Genomic DNA, 16,344 nt, shown 5'->3' with positions numbered 1-16,344 from the left:
CGTTTGTATGCCATCAATGGCGGTTTGTCAAATTCACTTATTGTAGGGAGACCCCTATGCAAAATGTGCCACTCCCTTCTCAAAATCTGTGCTATATCAGCACTTTGATTGCCATAGGTGGATACAAACGGGATGCGTCCCATATTCATTCTCCTAGGAGAAGCTTGAAAAGTGGACACTGTCAGCCGAGGAGATCCTGGTCCTCGTCCTATCTAGCAACCTGCCTGGATATCTTCTATTAGAGAACTTGTTGCACATCTCATCAATGCGATCCATAAATTTGTCATCATCAGACACCACTCGTCTCACACGCAGCATCTGGCTCCAGGGTAAGGAGTCAAGCATGCGGCGTGGATGATTGCTGTCATATCTTAGAAGATTGTTCCTATCTGTAGGCTTTTTTGTACAAGTCAGTTTTTAAAACACCTTCACGGTACACCCTGACGTCAAGAAACTGCGACTCCTCAGAAGAGGCCGTCACAGTGAATTGAAGCCCGGGTACACCACTATTAAGGTGTTGGTGGAACTCATTCAAGGAGTCCATCGAACCACTCCAAATCATAAAAATGTCGTCGATGTAGTGCAACCAGCACAGGACCCACTGTTGGAACTGTGATGCGTATACCAATTTGTCCTCGACCTCCGCCATAAAAATATTGGCATAAGTTGGTGCCACGTTGGACCCCATGGCCAAACCGCGTGACTTTTGGTAAAAGGTGTTGCCAAAGAGAAAATAATTCCTCTTGAGGACCAACTCTAGGAGGTAGAGGACAAAACGGCGCGCATCAAGAGTGAGCCCTGTGCTGGCCAGGGCCACATAAACGACATTTAGTCCATAGTCATGCATAATAGACGTGTACAAGGACACCACATCAAAACTCACCAAATAGAAGTGGACCGGTAGAGTGATTTCACTCAACTTGGTTAAAAAGTGTCCCGTGTCCCTGACATAGGAGGGAGCTGAGGTTGCGTGGACACGGAGAAATCTGTCTAAAAATATAGCGATGTTGAAGATAGACCCCCTGCCCGACACAATGGGTCTGCCCGGGGGGGTCTACCAACCGCTTGTGTATCTTCGGGAGAACATAGATCAGCGGGGTGATGGGAAAAGGTACCTTGAGAAACTGGCATAGATCTGAATCAATAATGCCACGTGCATGTGCTGTATCAACAATGTCAGTTATTACTACCCTGGCAATCTCCCATTTGGGATCCTGTTTCAATTTTTCATACACTTCTCCATCACCCAACTGCATATGTATCTCCCCTAAGTATCTGTCCGTGTCCATGACAACCACAGCTCCCCCCTTGTCGGCTGGTTTGATAGTGATGTCCCTGTTTTGTGTCAATACCTTGAGGGCTGCCCTCTCTTTGTATGACATATTAGAATTATACTGTTGCTGTCTACTACGTTTTTGCAAATTCCCAATCTGTTTAGTGACTATTTGGATATACGATTCCACAATATGATTATTATGTGGGGGCATGAAGTTGCTCTTGTTGCTTAGAACAAATTTGGCCAAGGACAATTCAGCAACTTCATTATTGGGGGGTACTCCTGATGTTGACATTGTTATCAAAAAATGCTTTTAATCTGAGCCGCCTAAAAAAACGTTGTAAATCAAGTTCCATCTCGAACTAATCAGTGTCCGCCATAAGACAAAAAGAAAGTCCATGTCGCAAAACATTGATCTGGTCACCATCCAATTCAATAGATGATATGTTGACCACCAAATTATTTATTTCTTGTGCATCCGTCTCGTCACTCTCTCTCGTACTCCCTGATTGTATCCCGGATACATAGGTGGAGGCTGGTCTTTTCTGGATTCTGTGGTGTTTTCTGCCGCCACGTAGGAGTTACCTCCCCCTGCGCGCATTGCTCTCCCTAAAAAAGCAGACTTGGTGGACTCATCTGTTGACTCAGATTCACCTGTTGTGAAGCCAAAATGACCTTGGTCAAATCTCCTCCCTCTTCCCCTTCCCGTCTGTAAGAATCTGCTCTATAAAAATACCCCATGACCTAACCCCTCAGATGAACACGGTCAAAATTTTTTAATAAAAACGGTGCAAAAAAAGGGTATTTTATTGTCACCTTACATCACAAAAAGTGCAATAGCAAGCGATCAAAGAGTCATATGCCCCCCAAAATAGTGCCAATAAAACAGTCCTCTCATCCTGCAAAAAATGAGCCTCTACCTAAGATAATAGGCTAAAAACAAAAAAAAAAACTGACTCTTATAGACTATGGAGATACTAAAATGTAAAACCTAAATAAATTTGAAAAAAGTAGACATATTATTAGGTATCGCCCCATCCGCAAGAATCTGCTCTATAAAAATACCCCATGACCTAACCCCTCAGATGAACACTGTCAAAAAAATAAAAATTGTGCCAAAACAGCTATTTTTGGCAAATTTTCCATTTTAATCCGTTTTTTCCAGTAACAAAGCAAGAGTTAACAGCCAAACAAAACTTAATATTTATTACCCTGATTCTGCAGTTTACAGAAACACCCCATATGTGGCCGTAAACTGCTGTATGACGAAACGGCAGAAGGAAAGGAACGCCATATGGTCTGGAAGGCAGATTTTGATGGCCTTTTTTTTGGCACCATGTCCCATTTGAAGAACCCCTGATGCACCCCTAGAGCAGAAACTCCATAAAAGTGACCCCCATCTAAGAAACTACACCCCTCAAGGTATTCAAAACTGATTTTACAAACTTTATTAACCCTTTAGGTGTTCCTCAACAGTTTATGGCAAATGGAGATGAAATTTTAGAATTTCTATTTTTGGTAACCTTGCCTCACAAAAATGTAATATAGAGCAACCAAAAATCATATGTACCCTAAAAATAGTCCCAACAAAACTGCCACCTTATCCCATACTTTCCAAAATGGGGTCACTTTTATGGAGTTTCTACTCTAGGGGTGCATGGTGTAAATAAACCAGTCCAGCAAAATCTGCCTTCCAAAAACCACATGGCGCTCCTTTCCCTCTACGCCCTACCGTGTGCCCGTACAGCAGTTTACGACAACATATGGGGTGTTTCTGCAAACTACAGAAACAGGGCAATAAATATTGACTGGAAAAAATGGATTAAAAAGGAAAATTTGCCCAAAAAATTTAAATTCTTACATTTTATCTCCATTTGCCATTAACTCATGTGTAACACCTAAAGGGTTAACGACATTTGTAAAATAAGTTTTGAATACCTTAAGGGGTGTAGTTTCTTGAATAGGGTCATTTTTGGGTGGTTTCTATTATGGAGTGGGTTTTTGAAAATTTCTTAAAAATTTCAAGATTTGCTTCTAAACTTCTAAGCCTTGTAACTTCCCCAAAAAATAAAAAGGTCACTCCCAAAATGATCCAAACATGAAGTAGACATATGGGGAATGTAAAGTAATAACTATTTTTGGAGGTATTAATATGTACTATTGAAGTAGAGAAATTGAAACTTGGAAACTTGCTAATTTTTCAAAATTTTGGGTAAATTTGTTTTTTTTCCAGAATGGCCTGGATAAGTAAAAGCGTTTTAAAGTTATTCACACAAAGTGACACTTTAATTGCGAGATTACAGCAATCTAACTGTGAGCAAAGAGGAGATTCGGAGGACGCAGGCGTGGCTGGGCTCCAAGAAGGTTAGTACAGCCCCTTGGGCTCCTTACCAGGGTCATTGACATATCTATAAAATCATTTTTTAAACACAATAAAAAAGACACAGCCCTATAGGACCAGTATATTGCGGACATGCTAGCGGCGATCTAGCCGTGCATGTCCGCAGCTCTATAAGCTAAAACGAGGTGACAGAATCCCTTTAAGGTGAAAATGAGCCCGGTCCATAAAGGGTTAAGACTGCGTATTCTCTTTTATTAGCATACATAGATTGGTCATTGTAAATGACTTTCAGGCCAAATTTTGATCCAGCTCTGAAAAGAAAGACTGAACTCAAACTGAATGTTATAGCACTGAATGGATGAATGACTCTTTGTTCCTTCTGAGCGGTCACTGTTGGAAGGTTGTTTTGGGATGTTTGTGACATCTTTGTACAGACCAAGAGCTTGCCATACATTGTGTTGGTTTGTCTTTACAAACGTGTAAAGTTTTTTTGGGTAAATTTTGTTGTTACATTTTTGACACGAGTCTACCCATACTTTTTCGGAAGGGAATGCTATTGCATGTCCTATAATAATTTTTTCCCTTGAAGCACAGATGATATTTACGTCATCATATTCACAGGCTGGCTTCCTGGGCATCTTTTTAGTTTCATTATTTACATTCAGTGTAATATATGGAAAATTATCGAGTAGCATATGCTGTGGATTTCCAGCAGCATATTACTATGTGTGAACGTACCTTAAAAATGAGTGCCAGCTGCTGAAAGCAACCGTCACTCATTGGCTATAGAGTCATGAGCTTACTTTATAGTAATCATAGTAAACAATGCTCTGAAGTAGCACATACATTGAAAACTACTATAAGGCTAGTTTTTTGTCTTGGAAAAAAAGCCAGAAAAACTGCTACAGTTTTTGCACCGTCACAATTCATAATCCCGCCGGGAGCTGTGATTGGTGAATAGGTACTGACCAATCAGAGCTCCCGACTGGGATTATGAATTGTGACAGAGATCAGCTGTCAGTACAGTGTAGCACAGAATAGTGAATGAATGCCGCCCGCTTATACAGTTAAGTTCGGCTAACAGCGGGTCTCAGGAGTGAGACCTGCTGTGATCTTTCCCTCAGCCTCTGGACTACACCTCCCAAGAGTCTTTTCTATGATGGGAGTTGTAGTACTTGTGTCCAAAAGTAGAAGAATAAAAATAAAAAATTAATCGCAAAAACGCCAATTTTAAAACCCACATGGCGTTTTTCATGGCATTTTTTAACTCTCAGACTCCTATTGGAGAAAAAAGTCAAGATTTTCCGGAAAAAACGCAAGAGTCTCAACAAGTTTTTGAAAAACTGCCACTGAGGCATAAAAAGCTGAACAACAGCAAAAGGATAAAAAAAAAAAACGCCAAATGAAAAAACGCTGTGTGGATATGGCTTGTTGCGCTTCCCTATTGAAGAACAGCCAACATCTGGCCGCAGTGTTTTTTCAATGAATAAACGCAATGCGGCAGAATGAGCGTTTTTGCCCAAAAAATCTTAGTGGAATTCTAGTCTTATAGTATGTGATCCAAAATTATATGCATAGAAATATAGAAGCACATAGGCAGACATTCATCAATGTATCTCTATTGTAGAGGTTTTTTTTACCCTCTTTTTTTCTGTGTGAAGTGTGACTTTCTTGCACCTTCTTTATCAAAAAGGCGCAGGCTAGAAAGTGTAGAACTTATACTCACACCTCCCTGTACCTGGTGTACATTTTTGTTCTAAGTGGCCCATTGCGCCCCAAATTGCACTTTTTTGTCAAAAGGCGCAGTTAGTAAATTTGCGAGCGCTGCATCGACAAGAGTGAAAAGAGTCACTGCAGGTCAAGAACTGCAGAATTGTCTATTTGAAAAGGCGAAAATAAACCCTGTTTGCGCCTTTTTTGCGCTTTTTCTTGACACAAAAAAAGAAAAAACAGTCTAAAAGACAATGATAAATGTCAGACATAATGTGATGGCAGATAAGGCCTTTCTGTAATCGCCCATGTGGGGGGTCCTGAGACCTGATGAATGCCGTAACAGAAAATAAATAAACACGCAATTTGCCTTTTTTTTTAGTCACCTTGTCCCCCGAAAAAACAGGATAGGACTGTTTTATTGTAGGCAGGACGTTCCATAAAATGCGAAATGCACACAACTTTTTTTGTGTTTTATTTTTTTCGTGTGGTATTGAGTATTGCAATACTTTTTTATGGTATCGAAATCTCATCAAAATTTTTGTATCATGACAACCCTAATCCAGCATATGCCCACATTGGTTACACAGTTTTCCAAAGCTCCTAAAATGTAAACTTGCCTTATTATGCAGCAGTATAGAAAAGGATCAATTGTCACTGCCTAAGGCCTCATGCAAAACACGGATGGAGTCCGTGTGCGTTGCACAATTTGCGGAATGGCATGGACAGCCTTTAATATAACTGCCTATTCTTGTCCGCAAAGCGAGGACAAGAATAGGACAGGTTATATTGTTTTTGGTGGGGCTACGGAACGGAGCAACGGATGCGGACAGCACACGGAGTGCTGTCCGCATCTTTTGCGACCCCATTGAAGTGAATGGGTCCGCATCTGAGCCGCCAAAACTGCGGCTCGGATGCGGACCAAAACAACGGCCGTGTCCATGAGGCCTAAGTAGGAAGATTAAGTAGTCTAGAAAATTTGGTGACTTTTGCAGTAGTTCTCAATTGTGTAAACACTGCCCTTATGCTATACGCGTTTATATATATTTTTAATAATGCTATATGTTTGTAGATTCTGTCCCTAAATCAGTGAGGTTGCTTCAACCACAAAAATGCCTGTGTGTGAGTTAAAGCTAGCTGGGGCCTGTGTGTACTAAAGCTGGCACTGTTACTGCATCTCATATTTGAGCAACTGAACTTTTTTTATTGTAGACATTTCACTAGTAATCCGACTGGCTTTCTCAGGTAGAATGGCTTCCATGAAAATTCTTCAACATTAATTACTGGTGACTCGTACTTCAGTCATGGAAGTAAGATGTTGATGGCATTTGCAAGACTAAAGCTATTTGATTAATTTAAACTGCCTCGGGAGAGGTGCTACAACAGCATTGTGAGTGGCAGATAGTAGATGTTGCACCCCTCCATTTCTATTCAAGTTTGGTTTCTCCAATTTAACATAAACCGGACGGAATAAATACGTCTTATTTTATTATCTGGAATTTTTTTATAAACTTTTTTTTAAAACTTTTTGAAAGCCCCCCTAGGAAACCCAAACTCATTCTACTGTGGTTTAATACACTAGTGTATGGGAAATTAAGTATATTCTTATGGAGCATTGCCACTTGCAAGTGTCCATGAGAATATACCTGTGATAAGCCTTGTAGTCTTCCAACCTATCACCAGCAACAAATGGCATCCCAAATCTCAGCAAGGGAAAGCCATTTGGGCCTGGGACCACAGCGCTCCCGGAGAAAGCTGCCTCAGATGCCGTGGTCACAACTGATCTGAGGGACTAAATGTATGGGATCAGAGTGAAAACAGTCATCTATGGTGCCCGTTTCGTTCTGGAGTGGGCACCAGATATAAAATGCCTGCTCTAATACCTCTCCTAAGGCAGTTTAATCACACCTAATAGCTTAAGTCATGCAAATACAATCAACATCTTAACTCCATAACTGAAGCACGAGTCACCTGTATTTAACACCAGAGAATTCTCGTACAAGCCATTCTAAATTAAAAAGGCAGTCAGATGACTACCGAAATGTCTAAAAGAAAAAGTCCATTTGCTCTGATTTATTACAACGAATACATCTGTTTCATATTTCTGGCAACTTATGGAATTATCCAGCCTCAGCCGCCTCTATCTAAACTTCCCGACTCTCATTCACTTAGAAACAAAAGAGCAAGGATTGGGGGTGTCATGTTTGGGAGAATAAGGCACTTTTTTACTTCACTTTCATGTTTTTCAGTTCTGATTTAGGAATCAAGATGTACAAGAAAAGTAATATAAATGTTAGGGACCATTTGTTGTAATTTCTTCATTTGGATTCTACATTTAGTGTTTCTTTAAATATATTTTACCTGTGGAAGAAAATTTCATCTACAGGGATTTCACTCTCTTCTTTTCCCAAAAAGGTAGCACTGTTCACTAAAACATGAAAAAGACAAAGTAACATTGAAAACATCCATGAAGCAAAAGTCAAACCTTGAATAGGACATAACCAGTGCTGCAAGCTCAAACAGAGCGAACTAGCTCAAATTGACAATATAAAGCGGACCCACCACTATAAACTGTGGCTGGTTCAGTCCACTTTAAAGAGGACCTTTCACTGATTATTACACTATGAATTAACTATACAGACATGTAGAGTGGCGCCCGGGGATCTCACTGCACTTACTATTATCCCCGGGCACCGCTCCGTTCTCCTGCTATGCTCTCCGGTATCTCCTTTCACTAAGTTATGGTAGGCGGAGTCTACCCTTGTTCTTCTGTAGCGCTGGCCAATCGCATTGCAGAGCTCACAGCCTGGGAGAAAATAACCTCCCAGGCTGTGAGCTCTGCGCTGCGATTGGCCAGCGCTAGAGCAGAACAAGGGCAGACTCCGCCTACCATAACTTAGTGACTGGAATCTCCGCCTACTATAACTTAGTGAGCGGAGATACCGGAGGGCATAGCAGGAGAACGGAGCGGCACCCGGGGATAATAGTAAGTGCAGTGAGATCCCTGGGCGCCACTCTCCATGTCTGTATAGTTAGTTCATAGTGTAATAATCGGTGAAAGGTCCTCTTTAATCACTAAGGGTACTTTCACACTAGCGTTATTCTTTTCCGGTATTAAGTTCCATCCTAGGGGCTCAATACCGGAGAAGAACTGTTCAGTTTTATCCTAATGCATTCTGAATTGAGAGCAATCCGTTCAGTATGCATCAGTCTTTTTGCCATTTCAGGACAGAGAAAATACTGCAGCATGCTGCAGTTTTCTCTCCGGCCAAAAAGACTGAACACTTGCCGGAATGGGCATTAATTTACATTGAAGTGTATTAGTGCCGGAACCGGCATTAAGTGTTCCGGAAAAACGGATCCGGCAATGCGGTCTGCGCATGCTCAGACAGCTAAAAATTTGAAAAAAATAAATGGTCGGATTCGTTTTTCCGGATGACACCAGAGAGACGGATCCGGCATTTCAATGCGTCTGACAAATGCCATCAGTTTGCATACGTTTGGACGGATTCGGCAGAAATCCTCTGCCGCAAGTGTGAAAGTACCCTTAAATCAATGAGTGCAAAATACAACCCGTACACAACAAAAAAAGAACACTGATCTTAACACAACGTATGGATGGAGTGATACATGGGACTGATCCAACAACGGACTGGGTATCCCTAAGGTTTTCCCTACTTGGCCTTGTCTAACCTATATGCCTAGTTAGGCTGAGCACCAGCCGAGAAAAGAGCAACCCCTCCGGGCCGTCCCTAACCTCTAACTAAATGACCCTTAATGCAGCTCTAACAGGTGGTACCAGACAAGCTAAGTACATACAATTGAGCATAAGGATGAATAAAAAGAGTCCCTCTATTTTATGCCCAAAAATAATAACAGCCCCAGAGTAGTAGTAATGTCACCATAGTGCCCCCAGTATTTATAATACAACACTGCAGTGGCTCCTGTAGTTATAACTCCTCTGTAGAGCCCACTGCGTTATAATTCCACCCTGAAGTGCCTGTACGTACAATGCTCCCCTCTGTAATGCCATTATGTATAATGCTCCCTCCCGTTGTGCCAGTATATGTAAGGCTCCTCTGCCCCCCCACAGTGGCTATCACCTTGTAATTCTAGTATATAATGTTCCCTAACTCCCCCCACCCGCAGTGCCAGTATGTATGTATGTATGTATGTATGTGTATATATATTTATTCTGCCTGTAGTACATTATATAACTCTCCTCCATCCCCCCCGTAGTGGCAATAAATGCAATGCTACTCTTTCTCACCATGTAGTCCCATATATAATGCTTCCCATCTACCCACGCAGTGCGAGCATATAATGCTCCTGCCACCCCTAAGTGCCAGCATATAATGCTTCTTCATACCCCCCTGTAGTGCCAGGATATAATGCTCCTCCTGTAGTGCCAATATAATGTCCCTCGCAGTGCCAGTGTATAATGCGTCCCCATAGTGCCAGGTATATATAATGCTTCCCCCACCACCCCCCTGTAATGCCTAGGTTAAAAAACCCAAACCACCTCATCCCATTCCCCATCTGCGAAACAGGCCACAGGGCTCTTCCGGCCTAAGTTGCCGTGTCCCAGAGCATCACCACGACCTCCCGAACCAGAAGTCACGCAGTGGAATGATCAGGTGAGACCTGCCGCTTAAGGTCACAGTCATTGCAACCTCCTGCGCCACTCTATGAGGTAGCACAGTGGGGATTGGGAGCCGTATCCTGTCATAAACTGCCTCCCCCAACAGAGGCAGGTCGGCTACTGCCTGAGACAAGATGTTCATCAAGGCAGGGGTGGTCCTAGTGTTGATAAATTTATACAGGGGCCGATTTAGCAATCATTTTCAAAATGTAGAGGAAAGATGCATAAAATGTATCAATGACTAACTCTGTATATAAAAAGGAGTTCAACTTTGTGAGGAGTCAGTGTTGAGTTTGTACAGAAGATGTCGTTTTATAAGGGCTAGACAAAGTTAACAAATGAGGAAAAAGCCACAAACCATACATCTAAATCAAAAAAATACCTGGTTGTCTTTCTTGGTTCAATCTTTTCTTTTGGTGCATTAAATATCCCCTGTTGTTTTCTGTGCAAAGAGACATATTAAAGAGAATATTTTACATGTATTCTGATAACATGGTAAGATCGGTAAGATCATATATAGTGCAGTGCGAAGATCATCTCTAACCATTTCAAAAAATTCCCTTATTTGTTTTTTTAACAGGGACAAAAGTAGTAGAAAAAAAATGTACCCCTGAACTCTGCTATGCTGTCCTAACTGCCCCTGGGCATCCTAATAGTTGCTTGTATTTTACACTGAGCAAAAATATAAACGCAACACTTTCGGTTTTGCTCCCATTTTGCATGAGCTGGACTCAAAGATCTGAAACATTTTCTACATACACAAAAGACCCATTACTCTCAAATATTGTTCACAAATCTGTCTAAATCTGTGTTAGTGAGCACTTCTCCTTTGGCGAGATAATTCATCCCACCTCACAGGTGTGGCATATCAAGGTGCTGATTAGACAGCATGAATATTGCACAGGTGTGCCTAAGGCTACTTTCACACTAGCGTTCAGGTGTCCGCTCGTGAGCTCCGTTTGAAGGGGCTCACGAGCGGCCCTGAACGCAGCCGCCCAGCCCTAATGCATTCTCAATGGAGGCGGATCCACTGAGAATGCATCCGCCTGCCAGCGCTCAGCCTCCGCTCCGCTCAGTGAGCGGACACCTGAACGCTGCTTGCAGCGTTCGGGTGCCCGCGTGGCGGCGAGCGGATCCGTCCAGACTTATAATGGAAGTCAATAGGGACGGATCCGTTTGAAGATGACACAGTATGGCTCAATTTTCAAATGGATCCGTCCCCCATTGACTTTCAATGTAAAGTCAAAACGGATCCGTTTGCATTATCATGAACAAAACAAAAAAAAATAAAAAATTATTATTTTTTTTTTTTTCATGGTTATGCAAACAGATCCGTTCTGAACGGATGCAAGCGTTTGCATTATAGGAGCGGATCCGTCTGTGCAGACACCAGACAGATCCGCTCCTAACGCAAGTGTGAAAGTAGCCTTAGACTGCCCACAATTAAAGACCACTCTGAAATGTGCAGTTTTGCCTTACTGGGGGGGGGGGGGTAAGAAAACCAGTCACTATCTGGCCACCATTTGCCTCACGCAGTGCAACACATCTCCGTCGCATAGAGTTGATCAGGTTGTTGATTGTGGCCTGTGGAATGTTGGTCCACTCCTCTTCAATAGCTGTGCAAAGTTGCATAATATTGGCAGGAACTGGAACACGTTGTCGTATACGCTGATCCAGAGCATCCCAAACATGCTCAATGGGCGACATGTCCGGTGAGTATGCTGGCCATGCAAGAACTGGGATGTTTTCAGCTTCCAGGAATTGTGTGCAGATCCTTGCAATATGGGGCCGTGCATTATCATGCTGCAACATGAGGTGATGGTCGTGGATGAATGGCACAACAATGGGCCTCAGGATCTCGTCACGATATCTCTTCGCATTCAAAATGCCATCAATAAAATTCACCTGTGTTCGTTGTCCATAACATACGCCTGCCCATACCATAACCCCACCGCCACCATGGGCCACTCGATCCACAATATCAGCAAACCGCTCACCCACACATTGTCTTCCATCTGCCCTGGACAGTGAAAACCGGGACTCATCCATGAAGAGAACACCTCTCCAACATGCCAGACGCCATAGAATGTGAGCATTTGCTCACTCAAGTCGGTTACGACGACGAACTACAGTCAGGTCCAGACCCCGATGAGGACGACGAGTATGCAGATGAGCTTCCCCGAGACGGTTTCTGACAATTTGTGCAGAAATTCTTTGGTTATGCAAACCGATTGTTGCTGCAGCTGTCCAGGTGGCTGGTCTCAGACGATCATGGAGGTGAACATGCTGAATGTGGAGGTCCTGGGCTGGTGTGGTTACATGTGGTCTGCGGATGTGATGCCGGTTGGCTGTACTGCCAAATTCTCTGAAACGCCTTTGGAGATGGCTTATGGTAGAGAAATAAACATTCATTGCACGAGCAACAGCTCTGGTCACATTCCTGCAGTCAGCATGCCAATTGCACGCTCCCTCAAACGTTGGGACATCGGTGGCATTGTGCTGGGTGATCAAACTGCATATTTCAGAGTGGTCTTTTATTGTGGGCAGTCTAAGGCACACCTGTGCAATGTTTCCGTGTCCATTCCGTTTTTTTCTTTTTTTTTTTGCTGATAGGATGCGGACCCATTCTTTTCAATGGGTCCGCAAAAAACACGGACGGCACTGCGTGTGCTGTCTGCATCAGTATGTCCGTTCCGTTGCCCCGCAAAAAAAATTGTGCATGTTTTATTTTTTTTCTAGTTTGCGGACAAGGATTTGCATTATTACAATTGATCAGCAAAAAAAACATCCGTAAAAAAAAACGGATGCCATACGGAACGTCATCCTTTTTTTTTTTGCGGGTCCGCAATTTGCAGACCGCAAAACACATATGGTCGTGTGCATGTAGCCTGACACAAATAGACAGATTTGTGAACAATATTTTAGAGTAATGGGTCTTTTGTGTATGTAGAAAATGTTTCAGATCTTTGAGTTCAGCTCATGCAAAATGGGAGCAAAACTGAAAGTGTTGCGTTTATATTTTTGCTCAGTGTAAAATACAATGGTCTCATGACAGAAATTTCTAGTACTGGAGAAGATTTTCCAGTTTATCATGCCAATTGCTAAATGTGCTGGATAAACAGCAGTTGCTTTATTGAATAAAATATTTCACTATCTTTGTTATTCCAGCGACAAAGTATTTATAGGCTTTCTGAATTTAAAGGAAATTTATCACCAAAATCTTTCTGCCAATTAATACCAGAAAGTAACACATTTCCTTTTTTTCTAATCTGTTTTATTTTCTAATTGTAGATTGTTTTATTCTATTTCCTGACATGATTATGGGGGCTGCCATCTTGCCTGAGCTGTTCTTAACAGCATTTAACCACCTCAGCCCCCAGTGCTTAAACACCCTGAAAGACCAGGCCACTTTTTACACTTCTGACCTACACTACTTTCACCGTTTATTGCTCGGTCATGCAACTTACCACCCAAATGAATTTTACCTCCTTTTCTTCTCACTAATAGAGCTTTCATTTGGTGGTATTTCATTGCTGCTGACATTTTTACTTTTTTTGTTATTAATTTAAATTTAACGATTTTTTTGCAAAAAAATGACATTTTTCACTTTCAGTTGTAAAATTTAGCAAAAAAAAAGAGATCCATATATAAATTTTGCTCTAAATTTATTGTTCTACATGTCTTTGATAAAAAAAAAATGTTTGGGTAAAAAAAAAATGGTTTGGGTAAAAGTTATAGCGTTTACAAACTATGGTACAAAAATGTGAATTTCCGCTTTTTGAAGCAGCTCTGACTTTCTGAGCACCTGTCATGTTTCCTGAGGTTCTACAATGCCCAGACAGTACAAACACCCCACAAATGACCCCATTTCGGAAAGTAGACACCCTAAGGTATTCGCTGATGGGCATAGTGAGTTCATAGAACTTTTTATTTTTTGTCACAAGTTAGCGGAAAATTATGATTTTTTTCTTACAAAGTCTCATATTCCACTAACTTGTGACAAAAAATAAAAAGTTCTATGAACTCACTATGCCCATTACGAAATACCTTGGGGTCTCTTCTTTCCAAAATGGGGTCACTTGTGGGGTAGTTATACTGCCCTGGCATTCTAGGGGCCCAAATGTGTGGTAAGGAGTTTGAAATCAAATTCTGTAAAAAATGACCAGTGAAATCCGAAAGGTGCTCTTTGGAATATGGGCCCCTTTGCCCACCTAGGCTGCAAAAAAGTGCCACACATCTGGTATCTCCGTATTCAGGAGAAGTTGGGGAATGTGTTTTGGGGTGTCATTTTACATATACCCATGCTGGGTGAGAGAAATATCTTGACCAAATGCCAACTTTGTATAAAAAAATGTGAAAAGTTGTCTTTTGCCAAGATATTTCTCTCACCCAGCATGGGTATATGTAAAATGACACCCCAAAACACATTCCCCAACTTCTCCTGAATACGGAGATACCAGATGTGTGACACTTTTTTGCAGCCTAGGTGGGCAAAGGGGCCCACATTCCAAAGAGCACCTTTCGGATTTCACTGGTCATTTTTTACAGAATTTGATTTCAAACTCCTTACCACACATTTGGGCCCCTAGAATGCCAGGGCAGTATAACTACCCCACAAGTGACCCCATTTTGGAAAGAAGACACCCCAAGGTATTCGCTGATGGGCATAGTGAGTTCATGGAAGTTTTTATTTTTTGTCACAAGTTAGTGGAATATGAGACTTTGTAAGGAAAAAAAATTAAAAAAAAAAAAAAATCATCATTTTCCACTAACTTGTGACAAAAAATAAAAAATTCTAGGAACTCGCCATGCCCCTCACGGAATACCTTGGGGTGTTTTCTTTCCAAAATGGGGTCACTTGTGGGGTAGTTATACTGCCCTGGCATTTTCCAGGGGCCCTAATGTGTGGTAAGTAGGTAAATGACCTGTGAAATCCGAAAGGTGCTCTTTGGAATGTGGGCCCCTTTGCCCACCTAGGCTGCAAAAAAGTGCCACACATGTGGTATCGCCGTACTCGCGAGAAGTTGGGGAATGTGTTTTGGGGTGTCATTTTACATATACCCATGCTGGGCGAGATAAATATCTTGGTCAAATGCCAACTTTGTATAAAAAAAAAATGGGAAAAGTTGTCTTTTGCCAAGATATTTCTCTCACCCAGCATGGGTATATGTAAAATGACACCCCAAAACACATTCCCCAACTTCTCCTGAGTACGGCGATACCACATGTGTGACACTTTTTTGCAGCCTAAATGCGCAAAGGGGCCCACATTCCTTTTATGAGGGCATTTTTAGACATTTGGATCCCAGACTTCTTCTCACGCTTTAGGGCCCCTAGAATGCCAGGGCAGTATAAATACCCCACATGTGACCCCATTTTGGAAAGAAGACACCCCAAGGTATTCAATGAGGGGCATGGCGAGTTCATAGAATTTATTTATTTTTGCCACAAGTTAGCGGAAATTGATTTTATTTTTTTCTCACAAAGTTTCCCTTTCCGCTAACTTGGGACAAAAATTTCAATCTTTCATGGACTCAATATGCCCCTCACGGAATACCTGGGGGTGTCTTCTTTCCGAAATGGGGTCACATGTGGGGTATTTATACTGCCCTGGCATTCTAGGGGCCCTAAAGCGTGAGAAGAAGTCTGGAATATAAATGTCTAAAAATTTTTACGCATTTGGATTCCGTGAGGGGTATGGTGAGTTCATGTGAGATTTAATTTTTTGACACAAGTTAGTGGAATATGAGACTTTGTAAGAAAAAAAAAAAAATTTACGCTAACTTGGGCCAAAAAAATGTCTGAATGGAGCCTTACAGAGGGGTGATCAATGACAGGGGGGTGATCAGGGAGTCTATATGGGGTGATCACCACAGTCATTGATCACGCCCCTGTAAGGCTCTATTCAGACGTTCGTGTGCGTTTTGCGGACCCGATCCATCTATCAGTGGATCCGTAAAAATCATGCGGACGTCTGAATGGAGCTTTACAGGGGTGTGATCAATGACAGGGGGGTAATCAATGACAGGGGGGTGATCACCACAGTCATTGATCACGCCCCTGTAAGGCTCCATTCAGACGTCCGTATGCGTTTTGCGGATCCGATCCATCAGTGGATCCGTAAAAATCATGCGGACGTCTGAATGGAGCTTTACAGGGGTGTGATCAATGACAGGGGGGTAATCAATGACAGGGGGGTGATCAGGGAGTCTATATGGGGTGATCACCACAGTCATTGATCATGCCCCTGTAAGGCTCCATTCAGACGTCCGTGTGCGTTTTGCGGATCCGATCCATCTATCAGTGGATCCGTAAAAATCATGCGGACGTCTGAATGGAGCTTTACAGGGGTGTGATCAATGACAGGGGGGTAAT

The 16,344-nt window shown here is 42.2% G+C and overlaps 1 protein-coding gene across 2 annotated transcripts in view; it reads right to left on the bottom strand.

Moving 5' to 3' along the window:
* The window catches only part of CEBPZ (CCAAT enhancer binding protein zeta), a 90,482-nt gene that overhangs the window by 36,571 nt on the left and 37,567 nt on the right, over positions 1-16,344 (bottom strand). For both annotated transcript variants that reach the window (XR_005778455.1, XM_040429429.1), the window contains exons 8-9: positions 10,352-10,411; positions 7,689-7,755 (exon numbers count right to left, since the gene is read on the bottom strand). Coding sequence is in view for 1 of the 2 variants with exons in the window: in XM_040429429.1 (XP_040285363.1) it covers positions 7,689-7,755; positions 10,352-10,411 (127 nt within the window). In the remaining variant the exon portion in view is untranslated. The remainder of the gene's footprint in view (positions 1-7,688; positions 7,756-10,351; positions 10,412-16,344) is intronic.

This window comes from Bufo bufo, chromosome 4 (assembly GCF_905171765.1).
Source record: "Bufo bufo chromosome 4, aBufBuf1.1, whole genome shotgun sequence".
NCBI classification, from domain to species: domain Eukaryota; kingdom Metazoa; phylum Chordata; class Amphibia; order Anura; family Bufonidae; genus Bufo; species Bufo bufo.
This window is presented reverse-complemented; position numbering and strand designations above follow the sequence as displayed.